The sequence below is a fragment of the Ceratocystis lukuohia genome (assembly GCF_044167205.1).
Source record: "Ceratocystis lukuohia strain C4212 chromosome Unknown Supercontig2_pilon, whole genome shotgun sequence".
NCBI lineage: Eukaryota > Fungi > Ascomycota > Sordariomycetes > Microascales > Ceratocystidaceae > Ceratocystis > Ceratocystis lukuohia.
Genome location: NW_027263521.1, coordinates 3,585,708 through 3,606,743, shown reverse-complemented (window position 1 = coordinate 3,606,743; position 21,036 = coordinate 3,585,708). Strand labels below are relative to the sequence as shown.

Below are 21,036 nucleotides of genomic sequence, written 5' to 3'. Positions count from 1 at the left end.
TCCCTCCCTTCTTCTACTCTGGTTCTGGAAACCCACTTCTCCCTTCTTTGCCTTTGCTCGTCCTCACCAAAGACACACACAATGGCCGAGTTCTACAAGTCCGTGAAGAAGGCCGCCACGGCCGCCACGGTGTTGGCCGCTGCTCTGCCTCCCAACAGCCTCATTGTAGACAATTCTGGTACCTCTCTCTTGCTCTCCTAACATGAAGCAGCGCACACTGCAATCCAGCTCCCGGCTAACACTGGCTTTTCTTTCGCTCATAGACAACATCAAGGGCGTTGCTCGTACACTGGCTCAAGGCGTCATGAGTTACTACCAGCCTGACAATCCTGCCGTAAGTGCTCTAAAACCCCCTCTTTTTCTTGTTTATCAATGCACGTCCCCATCGTCGTTAAACCCTCACCCTAACAGCATTTCTAGATCCTCATTGGTGATCTCCCCGATCCGTACTACTGGTGGGAAGCCGGTGCCATGTGGGGATCCATGATCGACTACTACTACTACACCAATGACTCTACATACAATGACCTAGCCATCGAGGCCCTGCTGGCTCCAGTCAACACTGGCACAAACTTCGACTTTATGCCGGTCGAGCATGCCTCAGAAGAGGGCAATGACGACCTGGGCTTTTGGGGCTTTGCCGTCATGTCAGCTGCCGAACGAAACTTTCCTCAGCCAAACCCCGACGTTCCGTCATGGCTACAGTTAGGCATAAACATCTTCGACTCTCTTGAGTCCCGCTGGAACACAACTGCCTGTGGCGGTGGTCTTCTGTGGCAGATTTATGAAAGTAGCCCTCATGGCCTGAACTACAAGAACACCGTTAGCAATGGCGGTTTCTTCCAGCTTGCTGCACGCCTGGCTCGCGTTACCGGTGACAAGAAGTACCTTGACTGGGCTGTGAAGGTCTGGGACTGGACCGCGAACATTGGCATGATCGGCACTGACTATATTGTGTACGATGGTGCCCATGCTGCCGCGGACTGCCGTGATACAAACCCCGTCAGCTTTTCATACTCTAATGCCATCTACATGTATGGCGCCGCCGTGCTGGCTGATGTTACCGGCGAGAAAATCTGGGCTGACCGTGCCCAGGGCATCCTTACTGCCACATCCAAGCGCTTCTTCTACCCTGAAGCCAATGCATCCAACATCATGTACGAGAGTGCGTGCGAGACGGTTGGCACCTGCAACGAGGATATGAAGAGCTTCAAGGCCTATCTTTCGCGTTTCATGTGGAAAAGCACAGAGATGCTGCCGGATCTCAAGCCGCAGGTCAAGAAACTGCTCGAGACCAGTGCCCTAGCTGCTGTCAAGACATGCACTGCTGGAGAGAGCGGTTCCGAGTGTGGCATGCGCTGGTACACTGGCAGCCATGATGGAATCTCTGGTCTTGGTCAGCAAATGAGTGCCCTCGAGATAGTGCAGGGCTTGCTGGTTGACGGCATAGCGGGTCCGCTGAAGGGCGAGGAGGTGCAGGTCATCCGTAAGAAGCCATGGACGAGTGAAGAACCAGCCGTCTCTAGCAGCAGTAGTAGCGCTGCTGCTTCTACTTCGACCTCGGCTCCGGCGACCCCTCCCGCCTCTATTCTCCCCACATTGACGAATACTGCCGCTGCCGACGCCACCAATCTGGCTATTGCCCCGCCCATTGCAGCTGTGAAGCGTGACACCGACAGTAGTGCTTCCGTACACGGTCCTACGATGGGGGCCGCGTACATTTTTGCCGCAGTCTTGGCGGCAGCCTTTTTCTAAGGTCTTTTTTTTTTCGCCTTTTTCTTTTCTCTTCTCTTCTCTTCTACTTCTACTTCTTCTTTTCCATTCACCCTTTTTGTTTCTTATGTATGATTCCCGATCCTGACAAGGACTCTCTCTTCTTTGATTTCCCTCTCTTCATCCAATTATCTAGAGATTCACATATTAGTTCAAGCCCCATAAATCTAAAAATATACAGCCAATCACGTGTTATCAATTCACTGCTGCGCAAACATACTGTGCATACATACTGTGCCGTCATTTATCTTCCTATAAATAAAGGGTCGCCAACATCGTGAAGCTTTAAATAGTACAAAAGAAAATACATAAAATAAAGTAATAGAGTGCTTAAAGCGGGGGGGATATCATGCGCCTTCAAAATGCAAAATATAAGAAAAAAGGAAAAAAAAAAAAAAAAAGAAAGAAAGAAATCCAAAAACGCTAACAAAGACCACCCACCCACCAGTAATGCGTATACCCTTCCTCCTTATTCACCTTTTGATTCACCCCCATTACACCCAAGCTGAGTCGGGTTTCTGGGGCATCGGCGGTACTGGCGGTACGCTATTACGGGAGTAGCTAGACTCGCTTTCTTCTCTAATATCGCCCAGAGCTGCAATATAAGAGTTTTGGAAATCGTCAACTTCACGCGCCAAGTCTAGACCACTGTCTGAGTACGGCGATGTTGGCGAGGGTAGGGCCCCGGGCTGCAAATACCGGCTGTATGTGGATGAAGCGTAGCTCATGGTGTTGTCCTTGGCGGACTTGGCACCAGGACCGCCCGCCGTGGCTGTGGCTGTGGTGATGACAGTAGGTTGGGTGTTGTTGAGGTGGTCAAAATCAGTCTTGACATCCAAGGGATAGCCGCCATCATGGCCATAGTCTTGCTTGTGGTTGCTGCTTACGGCAGCACCGACGGGCGGCAATGGGAAGTCGTGAGTAACCAGGAACATGGGCTCGGTCATGGATGTAGGCGAGTTGTCAGCCTGTGATGAGCTTGTCATGAAAGATCCATGTGAAGAAGTTGGTCTATGAAGCGGTTAGCATGTGTTATCTCAAGGCTTTGATGTCTCAAGAAATCTGGCTACTTACGATGACATGGACTTTTCATTCGGTGGTGCCGCCGGGGGCTGCGTCCGCTGCTTCTTGCGGTAGTAGTAGAAGCCCACAGCGCCCAGAGCCAGGAAAGCAGCTATGCCACTGAGTGTGCTGCCTACAACAGCCCCAACATCAGCATGGTTGGTGTCTTTGTCGACTTTAGGAGCCTCAGTAGTCGCAGTTACAGTCGCTCCAGAAGCCATTCCATAGGCCTCCTCTGCTGTAGTAGACGAGGTGGTGGTAGTCTTGAAAGTCTGTGATCCGCGCAACCCCGCGGGATATGGGGTAGCCGGAGTAGGAGTAGTCGAAGGGGCCGAGGAGCTGGATGACGAGGACGACGAAGACGACGAGGATGAAGAAGACGACGATTGTTTGGGAGTAGCAACAGGCTCGGGAGACTTGCTCTGACTGTTGGATTCAGAGGTTGTAGTTTGTGCAGGCGCAGGAGCTCCTACACCAGCGCCGCCGTCACTCGTGGGGTTAGCCTTGATATTGACCTGCTGGATGTCGACCGGAGGCTGGCCGGCCACATTGACCAAGACGGTGGCCGGCTGGCTTCCCGGAGTGCCACAGCCAAATTGCGAGTATCCGCCCTCGTAGTTGTTTTTGTAGCACACCTGGCCAGCTCCACAAACGTACACTAGGGGATCAACTTTCTCAGGCGGTGGGCCGGTCATATCGACACAGCCAGTGAAAATGCCCGTATCGCAAGGGCCCTCGTCAGGGCAGCAGCCCACAGCTCCCAGGGCCTTGTCGACAGCGCAATGAGACCCTGGGTTGCAAACAGCAGGCATTAGTGGGTTTCCGCCGATGTAGCCACACACAACATTGAAGCGCTTGTGCAAGGCACCTGCATGTGGTGCTGGTGTGGGCTGTGGCCATGGCTGGGCATCGATTGTGCGGACTGCAAGCGCGGGCTTGTTGGTAATGGGAGGCTGACGGGGAGGGAGAGCTGAGGCAGAGGCCTGGGCCAGTGCGATCATGAAGAATAGTATTGACGAATGCATAGTTCGAGAGTCGTCAAGAGTGGCGAGAGGGAGAGAAGAAAAGGAAAAGAAAAAGGGTGTGTCCAGACCTGGGACTGAAGATTGCTGGTGGTCTCAAGCAGTGCTGATTCTCGAGGCCAATGATAGAACTGTATGCGGGTGGTTTGGCTAATGCTATGAAGGACAGGCGGACATCAGTCTAAAGGCGAGGAGGGCCTAGCAAGAAAGCAAAGACACCAAGAACGAAGAGCGAGAAGCGAAGGACAAAGAAGAGTACTTCTAGAAGAATAAGGAGAGCCGAAAGGCAAGTGACAAAAATAGCTATTAAAATAGGGCTAAAGAACAAGTCGATGATGCAGACGAAGGACGAAGATGGCGATCATACAAGAAGACGATCAAGGCCAACAAGAAACGAAAGCAAGAGTAGACGAAGAGAAAGGCGAAGCAAGATGCAAGTAAACGATCAATAAGAAACTATGAATAATAAGAATAAAAGCTACAGCAAGAAGAAAAGGGAAAAAAAAGAAAGAGGAAAGGAAAACAGGCACAGCCTCTGGATAAGAACGAAAAGATAATGGAGAGGAGAACGAAAAGAAGGGCACGCAGGATACAATCCTATGAAGCCAGAATAGAAGTTCGTGCTGTTGCTTGATTAATGCGTTTTCAAAGCACAGGGACGAAAAGAAAAAGAAGAAAGAGAAAAGGGTGCTAAAACAAGAACAGCAGCGCCGGAGGACAAAAGGAAAGGCCAACAGAGAAGGACCGGGGGGGGGGTCTGGGGAGGAGGAGGAGGAGGAGGAGAGAAAGAGCGAGGATAGCTACCAGTAGCCAAGCATGACAGAGTATAGTTAATAGGAGAAAGGCGAGGAAAAGACACAGATAGACCAAGACTGAACAAACAACAAGACACAAAAAGGAACAACTTGGGAACAGGCCTTGCGCTCAGGGCCTCCCCAGGAAGAGTCTCGAACAAGCCCGCTTAACACGGTACTTGGGACTTGGAACTGGTCTGATACTTTCCGTGATCACATATTTCTCTCTTTTCTCAATTTTTCTTGATGCCAGCGCGAATCTGTTACTCTCCCATCTTCTCACCTATGCATATCCTTATCTTTGCTGGCCTTTCTCTCCTCTCACTAGCCTTTTTCTCTCATTCCTCTGCTTCTTCACTTGGTCTCGTGCCCCTTCCCTCTCGCCAATCTCACCTTTACCAATCGAAACCCACTGTATGTGCTTAATTTGATGTCTTTCTCACTGATTCGTCTTCGTCTTGTCTCCCCCCCCCCCTCCCCAGTCCTTTCTTATTCTTGCCCTAGTCTCTTTGTCTTGGCAGGCTACCCTTTCTCTTACACCAAAATCCCCTAAGCTCAGAGCCCCAAGGCCCAGAAGCTCAGAGCACAAGCCACCAAAGCACCGGGGTCTTGTAGCTAAAAAAACGAACAAAGCACGTTGAATGCGGCGGGCACTCTTTTGCCCTTGAGGAATTGTCTTTTCTTGTTCAGCATGCGGCGATCTTTCGTCAAACTAAGAATTCCGTGAGTGGCCAGGAAAAAGACGGAGGATAAGAGACACAGGATTAGTATTCATGCAGGTTGACGCAGTTTTCTTTGTTCGTTATCTATCCCCTGTTGAAGCCTCTACTGCAAGAGACTGCCGCCAGAATCAATCCTCTGCAAGAATATTCCCGCCAGTCTCAGAGCCTAGAAGCAAGCCGCATCCAATAATGCCTCCCTTTAGTAATACTTCGCGAACACTCTTCCTCTCTCACCTTCCCATTCCCAGTTTCGGATCCCGGCTTAACAAGCTTGTCTTGGCCTCCATATGGACGGACACCGCGTGTTTGAGAACAGCTCGAAGGATCCTTAGTCTACTATTTTCGCCCTTGTCTGGGCATCCTTCAAGCAAGATCAGGGATCCGACCATATATGTAGTACTACTGGCGATTTGCAAGATCTCCGTCTGTAAGTTACTGGCAGCTGTCTACAGCTGGCGAGAAAACATTCCAAGGTGTATGGGCTGGCGCCGGCACCTGGCAAGAATAAAGCATGTAGCCAAACTTCACGGCCACCATCAGTTATGGACAACATGCTCTTTGCCTTTATATCTGCCTCTCTTTCCATTGGATCTGCAAATTACCACACGATCACCGCGGGAATCCCAAGTTATTTCTCAACTCTCTGCCCCTCTTGCATACACCCAGTCCTTTAGAATTTCCAATAAACAACTGGGCTCTACAGTGCTCACATACCCGCCCGCACTGTCAGTCTAATACGTTATATCAAGAAGGCACAGTGCAGCGTCAGTGCGATAACTCATCCCGTCTATCCAGTTTATCGTTTCAGGGCGAGTTCGACATCGCATCCTCCTCTGCTCCCACTACGACGCCAAACAATCAGCCTCTAATCCCTTCCCCCATAACAAAGACACCCTGAGCGTGTCCACGCACAGATTGCAGTTTCGCAAAAGGCATTGCCCTTCAGCTTCAAGATGAACATGAGGAGCGGAGCATCTTCTTGCCTGTGGCTTTTGCAGACTTGGTAAGAAGTACTTTAATCTTTTTCCCTGCTTATCTGATGAATTAGGATTCAAGCTTTCTCCTACGCGCGATCCTAAAGATGCCGTTGGCAATGGCATGAGCTGGCCCACCTTCAGCTTCAAGTCTCATCTCTCTGGCAAAACAACACGCCCTGAATTTTATGTACATAAACGTAGTGTTGACACTCTCACACCCATCTTCGCCATCCACCAGCCCACCAACATGAACTCCACGTGCCTCGCACCTCGCCAAGAGTCAACAATTCACTGTCTCAGAACAAAAGTAAAAGAAAAACCCACCAGAAACTCTACCCCTGCATCCTGTTTCCAGCCATGGGGAGCGGCAATTACTGTCATCTGGTGTAAGAGGTAATATTACCAGAGGGAATATGAAGGTCGTATAACGGATTACGTTGCCTTTGATTAGGATGAAGTTTGGTGTTTCCTCCGTGTGTGTCAAAACGTTCCATCGAGCAAGGTTAAATCGCGGGTCTGTTTTAGGGTACAAACCCTACGGATGATGAGACCTAGCCCTCAACCCCATTTTGGATCTAAGTTGGCAGCTGCACATGGCATCTTTCTGGCCAGCCATGTTAACTGTCAGTACCCAGTTTTAGTGGACCACGTTGAGGGTTTCTGCAATGGTAAGCGCCGGCCTGTCCTACACGGCCCTCTTTTTCTTCTTCATACTATTGACGCTATACTAGCACTCCAATAAGCTCGCACTGGCTGCGAACTAACTGACGTACAGGCGTTACACTACTTTAATTCGCCCTGCATCTCTGGTCTTGTCAGTTTTGGAGTACTCCGGGATTGGCAAGGCGGCAGCAGACTGTGAAGATGATCAAATAAAAAAAAAAAAGTAGCAATTGAGCGACAGAAACAAAATTGTGCTGTTCATGCATCGTGCATCTTGAGTACGGCAAGTGGCATAGAAATAAGTAGCAACTGCCTGTCTCTACTACAATACACCGCACCGCTAAAGGATAAAAAGGGCAAGAAGTGATACTAAGGGAAGCGTCAATACGGAGGAAGCACCCCAATTCAAGCACAAGGGCGGCTTAGGCTCCTTCCAACCTTCCTCTTTGACAGATGGGGCGGCTTCCTTCCTGGTGAACCCCAAAGTCGAATTCTTTGTAGTTTGCGTTGTGCGGGCAGTTGCCCTTTATTTTTCTTCTTCATCGGATCCCGAGTCTTTTTCCTTCTTTTTGAGGCTCAAACTAGACTTCCCTCCAGCAGCGACAAACGGGGATAGTTGTATTGTCTCTTTTCTTCCCCTGTTTTCCTTGATTCTTGTTCTTGTCTTGGTCAAAAGCTGCTCGTTTGTCTCAAGTTTTACGCCCTCCTTTTCCTCACTTACTGTCCCTGAAAAGACGCCGCCTTGCACGTGTCTTTCGCGCTGTAAGACATACATCACCAGAGAACATCTCTCCGAGCCTGGAACCTCTCCTCGACATTTGCCAGCCTTGCCATTGTCGCTATGCCTATCAAAGTCAAGATGCGTCGCCCCCGCGAACCGTCGCCTACACCACCACCAATAGCCAGCTCTCCTGGCCAGCTGCCTGATATCGACGACGACGATACTTTTCATGTAGTGATCAAGAAACTCTCGCGGTAGGGCTTGTCTTCCACCCTTTTGCATGTTCTGAATGCTGACATCTTTTGCCAATCCCGCAGCTACTTGAATGAGACTATTCGTGTACCTTCGTCTTTTGAGCAACTGCGAACCACAGTGGCCGGAGACTGTGTACAATCGCTCGTCGAGCACTTGAGTGTGGCTTGCCATAACCGCTGCATCGTCAACGCTCTGCTGTAAGTCTGGTCTTTCACCATTCCCTTTATCGCGGGCTTCAGTGCTTTCCCCTCATTTTTCCCAGCCGCCTTCTTTTTGTTTATCGAAGAGCCATTTCATGACTATCTCTCCCCCCCCCCTCGTTGAAACTATTACCCCAACTACAAGGGAGAGAAAAGTCCTAGCTGGACAACGCATCCCCCTGTCATGAGAATGATCCTTCAAGCTTTTTTATCCAGACATATTGGCCCAACGTCATTACTAACTGCCCCTTGTTTTCTGTTATTAGGGCCCTCAAGTGGCATTATGACGCACAGGATGAAGACCGTGGCGTTAGCCTTTCTCGTGGTTATGTATGTGAAATCGTTGCGTGGCGTTTCCTGGCTCGACTCTCGGTAAAAGAGACTGTTGACTTTTGCTTGCACGAAATCGATGAAGAAGACCAGGACCACTACGACAACAGTGATACCCAGAGCGACGGTGATAACGACAATACCTCCGAGGATACACAGGTCCAGCATCTTGCCCTAGCTCACCATGATGAGGAGGCTAATGAAGTGTCTCCGTTGCTCTCACAGAGTCAGCACTACGGCTCCGTGTCATCTCGTCGTGGAGGTGTGAGCACCCGACCAGGCAGCAGTTCCAAGCGCTATGAGCTAGTCGGTGCCTTGTCCCGGCTGACCATGAGCTCAACTCACATGGACGACGACCATGACGGGCCATTCCAGGACCCTACAGGGCCATTCCGTGGTCTCAACGCACTGGAGATAGCAGCCATTTCTAACTCGAAGCGTTTCCTCAGCCACAGTGTGGTGCAGAAACTCATTAACGGCATTTGGAACGGTGACATTGTCTTTTGGGATAGCCTGGATGTCAATGCCACAAAGATGCCGCGTTTCTACAACCCATCGCAGAACGATCCATTCTCTCGCCTACGTGTTCCAAAGTATGCTAAGGCATGGGAGGTCTTTTTCTTTCTCACGTTTTTGTGTCTGTACTATGCTGTCATGATGGAACGCAACCCAACCAGTATTAGCGGCAAGGAAGCGCTGCTATACGTCTGGATTGCGTCCTTTTTCTATGACGAGATCAGTGCGTGGATTGATGCTGGCTCGATATTCTATACATCTGATGTATGGAACATGTTTGATATGGTCATGATCTTCATTGCGCTTGTCTTTATTGCCGTCCGTAAGTTGCCTCTACCTCGGGTCTGATATATTGACCATTCTACTAACACCCATCTCCTCACTTGTATAGGTTCTCTTGGTCTTTACTACCATGACGCCAAGATTATTGAGTTCTCTTTTGACATTCTGGCAATAGAGGCCCTCTTTATGGTCCCTCGTATCTGCTCTATTCTCAGTCTAAGTCCGTACTGGGGCTCCCTCATCCCTTGCATCCGCGAGATGGCTCGCGACTTCTGCAAGTTTATGGTTCTGGTTGTCATTGTCTACCTTGGCTTCCTGACTACCTTCTCGCTGATTGCCCGCGAGGTTTATACACTGCCGCACATGACTATGATGCTTACTAAAATCTTCTTTGGTAACACTGGCGTGGGCTTCGATGCAATGGACAAGATTGACCCCGTATTTGGCCCGCCACTGATGTTCACCTTCGTTATCCTCAGCAACTTCCTACTCATGGGCTCTCTGACAGGTATGCTGTCCAACAGCTTCTCGCGTATCATCACTCACGCAAATGAAGAATACCTTTACGTCTACAGCATCTACGTGTTGGAGGCATCTACCTCGAACCGCTTAACCCACTTCCTACCACCGTTTAACCTAATCGCCCTCGTCATCTTCCGTCCCATCCGCCTCTTCCTGAAGAGTGACAGCCGCTTCCGCGCTGCCCGCATTGTCCTACTCAAAGCCACCCATTGGCCTGTCGTCTGCATCATCAAGGTCTACGAGGCCCTGTTTGGTGATGGCACCAGTGTTTCCTTCTCTGGCCTCAAGGGCCCTGTTCCCACTCGCGGCCTTTCTGTCAAGAGCAAGCCTCCTGCCCGTTTAGGACGTCCTACTTCTTCTGGCCTCCAGGCCCCACCTCCGGCTACAGCTGTCACACAGGGCTCTACTCATGCACCTGCAGCACAGTCTAATGCTGCTCTAGAAGCTAGGGTTGTTGATTTGACGGCCAAGATTGACCAACTAATGGATCTCGTCCAAGCAATGCAGGAGCAGCAACTGAGCAGCTCGCCCTCTGGCGGCAATTAGGCAACATGAGCAGATAGAAAAGGGAAAAGGCCTATCTGCCGTGTAGTCTCGCACTTTAATGGACTGATTAGATGTGTTTTAGGGGAGTTGGCGTGTTATTAGCTATAGCAAGAGGCTATCCTAGGTAGTTTATCTTTCGGATATAGCAAAAAGAGAATACAGAATTGTCCATGACCACTGTTAACAAGAAAAAGTTGAACCACCAGTTTGCTGGTGCTATCAAAGACGAATAGTGCTCCAATACGGGGAGTCGAACCCCGGCCGCCTCGGTGAAAACGAGGAATCCTAACCGCTAGACCATATTGGACTTGTTGGGCTGATGATGATGTTGAAGTTCTATTTATACTCTGAGGATTATTTGCGGCCCCACTTCGGGAGTTCGGAGCTGCAGACCTCTTCAAGAAGATGCAGAGTCTTGGGCACGCAGACGATGGCTTGATCTACGTATCATCGCGGTCAGTCAAAGCCAGCCTCCGGTCGATAGGAGAATGGCTGAGAATGGCAACGAGATGGTGCAGCGAGAACGAGCTGGAGATCGACTGGAGCAAGACGGGATTCATGCACCTGTACAAAGGGCGCAAAGCCGCAGGCATGGACGCGAAACTCCAGATGCCAGATGGAACGTGGCTGGCCCCGATGGATGAAATGAAGTGGTTGGGGGTCTGGTGGGATCCTAGCCTGAGTTTCAATAAGCACTGCAAAGAAACGATGGCGAAAGCCCGAAGGACCATCAACGTACTTCGACGCCTCAGCAGAGTCTACTTCGGAATTCCACCAAAGTCCGCTTTGCAGGTCATGAGGGCCTGTGTGGTACCACAGCTGACGTATGCGGCCACCACATGGTACCCTATGGCAAGCAAGACAGCCCTGGACAAGCTGGAGGTTGTGCTCAGAGACGGAATCCGGGCAGCCTTGCCGGTCTACAAGACGACGAACAAGCCGAGTCTATACAGGTTCGCGGCTTTCCCAAGCCTCAGGATAATCTGTCAAGAAATGATACGGGCGGGTGGGATATGCGCATACACATGCAACACAGACCATCCCCTGCACATAACAACGATAGACGGCACCATAGACAAGGCAAAGGCAATGCTCCCGCTCCCGATCAGAGATACCGACAAACTCCTGCCAGAGGGGGAGGGACCGCCCGACCCACTAGCAGAGAAACTGAGCAAGGAAGAAGCGGCCAAGGCCCATCTTAAACTGCTCGAGAAGGAATCTCAGGACACAATCTGGGTCTACTCAGACGGCTCGCGCGACAGCAACGGGAACACTGGAGCTGGCTGGGCCGTTTACCACGGAGGCAAGACCCTGGCGCAAGGCTCCGGGGCATGCGGGAAATACAGGGAAGTGGCGGACGCGGAAGCGATCGCAGCCCTCAGAGCAGTCAGGATCGCAACAGAAGTTGCCCCATCACAAGCAGAGGGTCTGAATCTGTGCGTGGACAACCTGGGAGTAGCAAAGCGCATCAGCAAGCGAATGAGGAAGCCAGGCACTTCCCAACTCGAGGTCGACGAGATCCGGCGCATCCTTGCAAAGTGGGAAGGCGGAACGGAGTGCCTCTCGCTAGACAAGCCGGTCGGCAGGGTACACTGGGTCCCGGGGCACTGCGAAGTCCCAGGGAACGAAGCAGTGGACCAGCTGGCCAAAGCGGGATGCAAGAGTTCGGATCTGCTGGTTCCCGAGAGGACGATGTCTCTGGCGGCGGCGAGACGCTGGAAGAACGATGCATTCAGGGCCGACTTCAAGGACTGGATGAGAGACAACTGCCCAAACACCGACCACCTTGGAGGGGCGCTGGGAACTCCAAGGCCATACAAGGTAGACTGGATGAAAGGACTGAACCGAGGCACCGTGGCGAGAATCCTCGCGGCGCGTTCCAGACACGGCGACTTCGAGGAATACCACACCAGGTTCAACCATCAGGACGCCGAGACAAAGTGCCAAGTGCCAAACTGTGGCAAACCGAAGGATTTCAGTCACCCATGGGAGTGCATAGGCAACGCCACGAGACTGGCGGGGAGGTTCGTAAAGGAACTCCTCAGAGAGGATAGGTCCTGTAAGTACCTAGCGGAAAAATTAGACCCTAAATGGAGGGCGTGTCGAGTAGACACATGACAGGGGACGGGCTAGCACGGAGGGAGGAGGGGCGTTAGGATTTGTTTAGTGTTTACGAGAGGGTGAAGTTCACGGCTTTTGCTTGCTTCTTCTTTCTTGTTGTGTTTTGGGATCTGTTCTAGTTCTTTCTCTTCTTTTCTTTTTCTTTTTTTTTTGTTTCTGACGACTACAGATGGAAGACGAGTAACAAGCTTGCTAGGGAGCACACGAGCTTCTCTCGCCCAAAACCTGTGGTCAGCCCTGCAGAAGGGTTAATTCTGTCCGGCAACCAATCCGGCGTCGTTTGATCTTAGTGATTCCAGTAGACGTTAAATATATTCAAAATCAAAAAATCAAATCAAAGAGTTCGGAGCTCTTTCGAGGTCCGTATTTTCTCGCGCCTGTTTTTCTGTGCCCCTGCCGCCTATGTCTGTGTGGTCCTGGGTCACGGCTTTGCTGTACCCATAGGGGCCTTCACGGCCCAAAAAAAAAAGGTGGTGCCGTTCGGACGGCTGGCGGTCTCCGATACGGGGAATCGAACCCCGACCCCCACGGTGAAAACGAGGTATCCTAACCGTTAGACCATATCGGACTTGCTTGAAAAAAACCTGTGTTATGAGGCACTATGCACCTTTCGGAAAGCGCCGCGCCGCGTTGAATAGGGTAACTCTCCCTCTTACAACCCTCGGGGGGGTACCTTTGAGGTCTGGTGCCTCCCCTTCTTCCGGGCTGCTGGAGGACGACGTCTATGACACTGATAAGCGTCTTTCATTCTTTTCTTCTTCTTTGACTCTGTCATGGATCTTGACAATGAGCTGTGGAGCCTTGAGGCCGCACTTACCCAACTTTGAGGATAACCTCGTCGTCGACTCGCCCCCTTTTTCACGACAACTTTCGCGATCGCCAACTCCTCATCGCCGCAACACCACTCCAACTCAAGGAGTTCACCTTCACGCTCAGGACTGAATTTTGAGAGTTCACACAGTCCGCACCTTTTTTTTTTTCTTTTGTTTTGTTTTCTTTCTTGCGCTCCTCTGTCCTCGGATAGACTGGTGACTGTGGCATGTCACTAGAAAGGGGGCTGTCTGGCGCCTCATCCACACGCGCAAGGCAGCGGCCACCAGAAAAGTGGAAGGATATATCACGAGCCCTCGGATGCTCACACAGTTTGGTTTTTTCTCTCTTTGGGGGGTTTTCCCAGGCTGCACTGGACGTCGCCGTCTTGCTCTCGTGATTTTCACGACTTCAGGAAGCGTGGCAGGTTTTTCAGAGGAACGAATGTTTGTGGGGAAGTTGGGGGTTAGCCCCACTACTTCTGCGCTTAGGGTATATCTGGGGATTTCCTTTTTTTTTTTTTTTTTTTCTTTTGTCTCTGACGACTACAGGTGGAAGACGAGTAACAAGCTTGCTTGGGAGCATACGAGCTTCTCTCGCCCAAAACCTGTGGTCAGCCCTGCAGAGGGTTAATTCTGTCCGGTAACCAATCCGGCGTCGTTTGATCTTAGTGATTCCAGTAGACGTTAAATAAATTCAAATTCAAATTCAAATTCAAAGCGTTGAATAGGGTGTTATATCGCCGGTCACTCGGCGGCGAGTAACAAGCTTGCTTAGGAGCATACGTGCTTCTCTCGCCTGAGATCCGTGGTCAGCCTTGCAGAGGGTCAATTCTGTCCGGTAACCAATCCGGCGTTGTTTGATCTTGGTGATTCTAGTAGACGTTAAATACATTCAAATCAACTCAAATCGCCGGCCCCTCAAAAGCCATAGCGGGTGCGTTAAATATATTCTAGTTCGAGTCATAGGGGTGTTTGACATCTATATGCTCCTGTCGTTGCTGACTGCTCGGAAGGTGCTCCCGCCCCGGAACACGTCGTCAGGTTTCTGTGGAATAATAGTAGGTAGGCGTTAAATAGAACATAAAAAGAAGCAAACAATGATATTCCAAGGCGGTGCCGACGACTTTGTCTTGGTAGGTCTATTAGACGTCAAGTGTATTTTTGCTGTTAAAATTTAGTGATCAACTATGCTGATCCCGTCTAGTAGCCAATCCCGCGCCATCTGATCACAGTAGTTTCAGTGGACATACCGTATATATATATTAAAGCTCAGGGTGCCCACAGCCCCGAGCCTCGCTCTTGTATCCAGTAAACATATATAACTTTCAAGTTTCCCCATCAAGAGACTACAGTCACTCTGGCAGATGAGCCCACCTAGCCATGTTACATGTATCAGACTCGAATGATTTACAAGAACTGAGATGAAAGGAAGCTATAGAAAACACACTCTGCAGCTCAATTGCTCTCCTTCTTTATATTATTCCTATAAGCTTTAGTGCTTGTTCAATCTGCTCGGCTTCTGATGCCGGGGCCTGTAAACTTCCGATATAGTTCTTCCAGTACTTCAGTCCCTCAATGCTTTCCTCTCTACATAGCACGCCCTTTTGTTCCGCCATATCGAGTTCCTCTTCTGCTACTCCAATGCTCCAACCGAACCTCTCAGCTGCGTCCTGGGCCGTGACACCTCTACCAAACTCGTGCCAGTCCCAGGAAACTTCTTTGTCCGGCGGGAACTGGTGGAGGTCATCCAGCCATTCTAGTAGAGCCCGGATAATCGAATCGTCCGTGCGGTCTTTGCCCTGGACTACAAGAACTCCACTCTTGAAGGTACGGAGCCGCACGGGCAGCTTCAGTTTGTGGAATAGCCGTGCAGCCATTTCAAAATCAGTGGGACTGACAAGCTCAACTCCACCACGGGCACGATTAAACATCGCCCATAAATCTACCAAACTAATGACTCCTCCAGCCTTTTTGAGCACACCACGGGAATCGTCCGTTAAGAACTCAGCAACAGTGCGGGCTAGCTCCGAGAGATACAAGGACTCCGACGTGCCCGCAATATCTTTAGTGGTAACCAGTCCTAGCTGTGTCGCAACGCTTGTAGCCTCTGTCGAGTTTCCATTGACCTTACGCGAAAAGCGTTCTGCCAAATCAACAATCTCCTTGGCAGAAGCCATCAGTGCCTCAAGATCCTCAAAGGCGTTTCCAATCATGATTTCATTGTTTTTTCGCATGTCAAACCCCTTTTGCTCCAAGGCTGCAATTCCGACAGACTTGACAGTAGGCCTGCTTTGCTCGTTTGAGCTCGACGAACTGCTAGTCGGCCCACCCTCATTTGATTGAGTTTTGTTGGGAATAGGTGGCGCACCATTGAGAAGCCATTTGCGTTGCGTTATAGATCCTTTTAGCCGCTCGTAAAACACCTTTTCTCCACCTCCGCGAAAGGATATCTTTACCGGCTCGTGTGCATCAGGCGTAGCCTTTGCAGGCAAAGTTGGACCGGGTGACTCGGTTCGCATAGGATCAAGTTCTTGGGGGATATTCTGCGACAATAATGGGGCACCGCAAATCTCGCACGCCATTAGAGATGGGTGGTTTGCAAAAGTACATCGAGGGCATTGAAATGTAGCACCGATGTCGGTATGGTCACCCACAGTAACTGGTGGTGCTGTTGCTGTTGTTATTTTTGCTGGCGATGGTGACGATGTAAATGTTGCGGTGGGTGTCGAGTATGCGTTGGTATGTTTTGTTGCATTGGCAATTGCTGCCTTGAGAACATGGCCAAGGGTTGGCTTGATTCCACAAGCAAGACAAGGCGGAAGAGGCGTGTGCTCGTTTGCTAATGTTGGATCGAAGTTTGTTGGGACTGGATTCGAGAAGCTACAGATAGTGCACACCCAAGTAGCAGAGGTATTCGGGGGTGCGGCGGATTCGGATCTAGGCTTTGACAATGGTGAAGACTGGGGGGTCGGTCTGTTATACGAACTGCGTCCAAGAGAGCGGTTCTGAAGTGTCGACATGCGAGATGGAGGCTTGGGGAAAAGAGTGATCTTGGGCGAGGACTTGAGGAAGCCATTCTAAGCTAGAGTTAGCAATCACGGCCAGAAGCAACAGCAGCGGATGTAGCGGTAGCCCAACAGCAAGCGAGACGCAGGTGATTGGTGGTCTTGGCATACGTAAAGCTCATATCTCTCAATATCCCGCAAGTCTAGTGCGACAGAGAACATGCGCGGGGATGTCTTATCGACATAGCAAATGCGATGAGACGTCAGGTAAACCTGGCCATTTTGCTGGTTTGGCAACTTGTACTTTCTAATACAATGTCAGATCACAATCTCAACTCAGCTCAACGGCTATGCCGCGATTACATGTAGAATAGAGCGGCCTACCCCTCGTATAGCCCTACGTTATCTTGCACGAAGAGAAGAACCTCATCGGTAAGATAGGCAGGACGCAGGGCTGTTGTAAGATCGATTTGTTTTAGAAACATTCGTCATATCGGGTACGTAGGATATTTATATGACGATGATTCAACCCGCAAGCCGCAAGGCTACTTAGTGGAGGGCTAGGCTTTGACTCTAGTTTGCGGGAGGGTTTGGCACATGTATGATATTGTGGCGTCAGGATAGCCGTAAATGTGGTTGTTGGTTGGGAAAATGGAGAGCGTAGTGCAAGGGTTTGTATTGGCCCGAGTTGGATCAGGGTTAGGAAACAATCGATAGGGCAAACAAAGGCCGGCCTGCACAGAGTATAAAATTGTATACAGAGCTGCTTGTTATTGTCTCCTGATACGCAGAACTCGAGGAACCACTGCCACGACGATTATTAGCGTGTAATATAAACAGGCTGAGAGTTGCTTAATGGGCTGCGCTGGCTGGTGACGTTGGACCAAAGCTCCCATTGGAAAGAGTACAGTCACGTGATGCATGCTAATTCTGAACAGTCTTTGCACTGTGTGATAACTCGCAGTTTATAGGCTACGACGCGCACAGTGTCTCCCTCATAGTCACACCTGGACACTAATGTTCATTAGGCTAAAACACCTGAGCCTAGGCCACAAAGTTGATGCAGCTGATTAATTTCTCTCTCTCTTCCTTTCTTTCTCCACATCAACACTCTAGTTTTAATTTCTTGGTAGCAGTCATCACCCTCTGATCACTTTTCATCAACTGACATCATACGAAATCTCCCACATCACCTCTAAAGTCCGCATCACACTCCATTTCTCGTAGAGACTAGCTTTCACCTTCCGTTTTTCATTTCCCACCTTTCATCCCAACTAATCTTCCAGAGCCTTATCCTGAAATTGTGAGCCAATATGGTTCCCGGTGCCTGGAACTCGGACGCTGCGGCGTCCGCCTACTCTTATTCTCGTGGGTTTTCCCTTCTAAAATAGCATCTACTACTTCTATTTAGCTAAAATCTTGGTCGTTGGGTCATGCTAACAGCTGTTCTCTAGACCCTGCATATACTCCTGTTCAAGTGAGACAATCTTTCGCTCCTGCTATTCCCGCCTACAATGGATATACCTCCCCCATCACCGCACCTGCTCCCGAACAGACCGGTCCCCAAGAATGGCCCGAAGGCGTCCGCACGTACGTCCAACGAACTTTTTACGTCGACAACAACGACCCGTCGATCCCAAAATCCGAAATCGAAGCCCGCCTCAAGACCATAATTGCTACTGCCCGTAGCAGCGGCCAACTGTATACCACTAACTGGGACATGATGCCGCTACCTCAGCAGCTAATTAGAGATGAGCGAAATGCCATGAATCAGGCTGCCCAAGTGCCACCTTCCTACACCCCTCCCAGTTACTCTGCCTATGTGCATCCGCCTCCCCCAGCTGCGTCTCCCTTAGCCTCCAATAAGCGTAAAATTTCTACCGATGAAGCTGCAAGATGGCGTTCACCTGCTGCTGAATCAAACAAGACTTTGAAGTCTCGAATCACTAAGCCTGAAAAACGCGCAAATGCTGAAAAGCGTTCCAGCGGCGATGAGAATTCTTCCAAGTCGAGTAAGTTACAGAAGCAGTTGGAACGTGAGAAGCGTGCGCGCCGTTTTCAGATGGGTAGTGCTATAGCAAGATCGCCCACTCCTCCGCCTTCTGATGGCCCGGTTGTTGGCACCTGCCAGGACCTTGAAAAGCGATATCTTCGCTTGACTGCACCTCCCATTCCATCCAAGGTTCGCCCTGAGCCTGTGCTATGGAAAACTCTGGAACTGCTGAAGCAGAAGTGGCGCACTGAGGCCAACTATGGCTACATCTGCGACCAGTTCAAATCTCTTCGTCAGGATCTCACGGTGCAAAGGATTAAAAATGAGTTTACTGTTTCGGTGTACGAAATTCATGCCCGGATTGCTCTTGAAAAGGGCGATCTTGGTGAGTATAACCAATGCCAGACGCAACTCAAGTCACTGTACGCTTCTGGAATCAAGGGCAACCCCGTGGAATTCCAGGCGTACCGGATCTTGTATTTCATTCACACGGCAAACCGCACTGGTCTTAACGAAACGATTGCTGCACTAACCCCACAGGATAAACTAACTACTCCCATTAAACATGCGTTAGATGTGCGCTCTGCCCTCGCTCTTGGTAACTATCACAAGTTCTTCCAGCTGTATTTGGATACGCCTGGCATGGGAGGATACTTGATGGATATGTTTGTGGGCAGAGAGCGCCTTGCCGCTCTGTGCATGATTTGCAAAGCGTAAGTTGATTCTGCGTGCCGTCCACTAGACTGTATGAGCTACTGATTTACTAACGCCCTGATAGTTATAAGCCTAGTGCCAAGATCCGGTTCATTACCGAAGAGCTTGGCTTTGAATCAGATGCCGAGGCCTGCCAGTTTATCATAGATCATAATGGTCAACATCTTCTTGATGATTCGTCAAAAACTGACATCTTCTTTCTTACCGGAAAGGCTGGCAAATTGTTCCTCGACGCCAAGAATGCGGCCTTCCGCTCTGTGGATATCAAGGGCCAGATTTGATCCTGGTTCCTTCTTGCTCGAATAACACCAAAAAAAGATCGTGGCGAGATGCGAGAAGCCCTTGACGACCCTCGATTGAATCTTGCCGGTTTACATTTCTGCTTTTCACCAAGGCAAATAGGTTTTAGATGTCCATGTTTCGTCCCCATTCCCCTGGATCTCCTTTTTATTTTCTTCTTTTCTACCTGGCGTAGATGTTGCTACGATTGCCTCTCTTTTTCTATGCCCCCCTTTCAGCCTTTTTATTTTCCAGTGTTCATCTTTCGGCGTAGCGTTGGTGTTTGACGGCGAATGATACGTGGGTTTGACGATAATCTTCCTTTTTTTTTCTTCATCTTTCTCTCTCTTCCCTCCTTTCTCCTTTGGATTTCTCCAATATATGTGTATGTGATTCACATATTCTCTACGCACTCTCGGAGTGATGTGTGCTTCATCCCTTCACGGTTTGCGACTTGAAGACGGTAACGGTTGCTTATTAGCACTGAATCTTGTGCGACTTCTTTCTCCCCTATCCAAATTTATTGCTAGGCTGTTCTCCAACCAATCGTCCAAGCTCGTTTAGGCCGAGTAGAGTGTCTGAGAGAATCTGTAGCGCTAGCTTAGCACAGACAAGATATAAGCTCTTATTATTATTTTATCCCTCGCGGGCAAGATACAGTGTCGTGGGAGTTGCTGAAAAGAGGCTTGTCTTCTTTCTTCCGCAGGCATGGGGTGTGAATAGACAGACTCCTGACTCTGTGAGGGGGAGAATCTGTTTGCCTTGCCTTGATGCTTCGTGGCGTTTTTTGTTATTTTGGATGGGTGGCGTGAGATAGATGTTGGTACCATTTCGGCACAAAGATAAGATGAGCAAGGCATTGCCTTTGCAAAAAAGAAAGTTGGATTTTCAAACTTTTGTTGTTGTTTTTCTCCCCTACTCTTGTGATAGTTTATAGCCGAGTTACAGAACGTTTAATATGGACTCTAGGCTTAGTGTGTAACGGGATGTACGTAGTTAACGTGACTAGCCACACCTCATCCTTTGTGTTTGTATGAGTGAGATGTGGCCTTGGTAGCTGTGGCACTATCGTCATCTGAAGGAACCGATAAAGCTCATGCCCGTGCCGCGTAGGCCAGCCAAATTACCCCATATACATGGAAAGCCATACTATGCTAATGGATGCTATGCCTATGCCACACAAGTATATTTAGTCATTGCATTAGCAGCATGCCGTGGCAAACAAGCGTGGAGGCTGTGATGGTTGCACAAGATGAGGAGGTTTACGCGGACAGGGTCTGGGCAAGGTTGAGTGGCTGTGCGTCTTTGTATCGAGATACAGATGCATAAGGACATGCGAAAAAGGGCTTAGCGGCGCACACCATATACAGCCCGCCCTGACCCTGACGGGTGAATGGGAGATGGAGGATGAAAGCGGGCTTGCATAGAGGAGGGGGATAAAGAGAATCAAGAGCTCTAACAAGCTAGATTGACGGATTACATGGCTGATTCTGCACATGCTGCGCTGTGCTTCCGTATCACTTTGCCCTTGGACTAGGCTGGACCAAGCTGGGCTTTCCTTCCGCCTTCCCCTGCATTTACAGGAGGTTAGAGAAGTCTCAAGATGGGTGATATCAGTTGTCGGACGGCTAAGGGGCTTGCAGGAGGAGGAGGGAGGGGTGGCAATAATGGGGCGAGCTTGAGCGAAAGAACGCTGCTGTAACGGGACAGCCCGGCGATGATAGGCT

At 50.0% G+C, this 21,036-nt stretch overlaps 6 protein-coding genes across 6 annotated transcripts; 4 read left to right on the top strand and 2 right to left on the bottom strand.

Moving 5' to 3' along the window:
- Nucleotides 1-81: 81 nt before the first annotated feature.
- HOO65_020891 (Mannan endo-1 6-alpha-mannosidase DCW1) lies at nucleotides 82-1,755 on the top strand (the record flags this gene model as incomplete). Its single annotated transcript, XM_071006681.1, has 3 exons — nucleotides 82-165; nucleotides 212-334; nucleotides 421-1,755. The coding sequence occupies 3 exons, from the start codon at nucleotides 82-84 to the stop codon at nucleotides 1,753-1,755; spliced, it is 1,542 nt and encodes a 513-aa protein (XP_070861529.1).
- Nucleotides 1,756-2,267: 512 nt separating this feature from the next.
- HOO65_020890 (uncharacterized protein) lies at nucleotides 2,268-3,860 on the bottom strand (the record flags this gene model as incomplete). The annotated part of the gene is made up of 2 exons (XM_071006705.1): nucleotides 2,268-2,784; nucleotides 2,848-3,860. The coding sequence occupies 2 exons, from the start codon at nucleotides 3,858-3,860 to the stop codon at nucleotides 2,268-2,270; spliced, it is 1,530 nt and encodes a 509-aa protein (XP_070861528.1).
- A 4,012-nt stretch (nucleotides 3,861-7,872) lies between these two features.
- Nucleotides 7,873-10,385, top strand: HOO65_020889 (putative ion transporter protein; the record flags this gene model as incomplete). Its single annotated transcript, XM_071006477.1, has 4 exons — nucleotides 7,873-7,988; nucleotides 8,052-8,186; nucleotides 8,456-9,357; nucleotides 9,427-10,385. 4 exons carry the CDS (start codon nucleotides 7,873-7,875, stop codon nucleotides 10,383-10,385), a joined length of 2,112 nt encoding a protein of 703 aa, XP_070861527.1.
- Nucleotides 10,386-10,790: 405 nt separating this feature from the next.
- On the top strand, nucleotides 10,791-12,758 carry HOO65_020888 (putative double-stranded RNA/RNA-DNA hybrid binding protein; the record flags this gene model as incomplete). The annotated part of the gene is made up of 2 exons (XM_071006593.1): nucleotides 10,791-12,444; nucleotides 12,703-12,758. The coding sequence occupies 2 exons, from the start codon at nucleotides 10,791-10,793 to the stop codon at nucleotides 12,756-12,758; spliced, it is 1,710 nt and encodes a 569-aa protein (XP_070861526.1).
- Nucleotides 12,759-14,790: 2,032 nt separating this feature from the next.
- HOO65_020887 (Vacuolar protein sorting-associated protein 36) lies at nucleotides 14,791-16,808 on the bottom strand (the record flags this gene model as incomplete). The annotated part of the gene is made up of 3 exons (XM_071006580.1): nucleotides 14,791-16,395; nucleotides 16,495-16,630; nucleotides 16,708-16,808. 3 exons carry the CDS (start codon nucleotides 16,806-16,808, stop codon nucleotides 14,791-14,793), a joined length of 1,842 nt encoding a protein of 613 aa, XP_070861525.1.
- An 828-nt stretch (nucleotides 16,809-17,636) lies between these two features.
- Nucleotides 17,637-19,311, top strand: HOO65_020886 (THP3 -like protein C2A9.11c; the record flags this gene model as incomplete). Its single annotated transcript, XM_071006680.1, has 3 exons — nucleotides 17,637-17,691; nucleotides 17,778-19,029; nucleotides 19,095-19,311. The coding sequence occupies 3 exons, from the start codon at nucleotides 17,637-17,639 to the stop codon at nucleotides 19,309-19,311; spliced, it is 1,524 nt and encodes a 507-aa protein (XP_070861524.1).
- Between the last annotated feature and the right edge of the window lie 1,725 nt (nucleotides 19,312-21,036).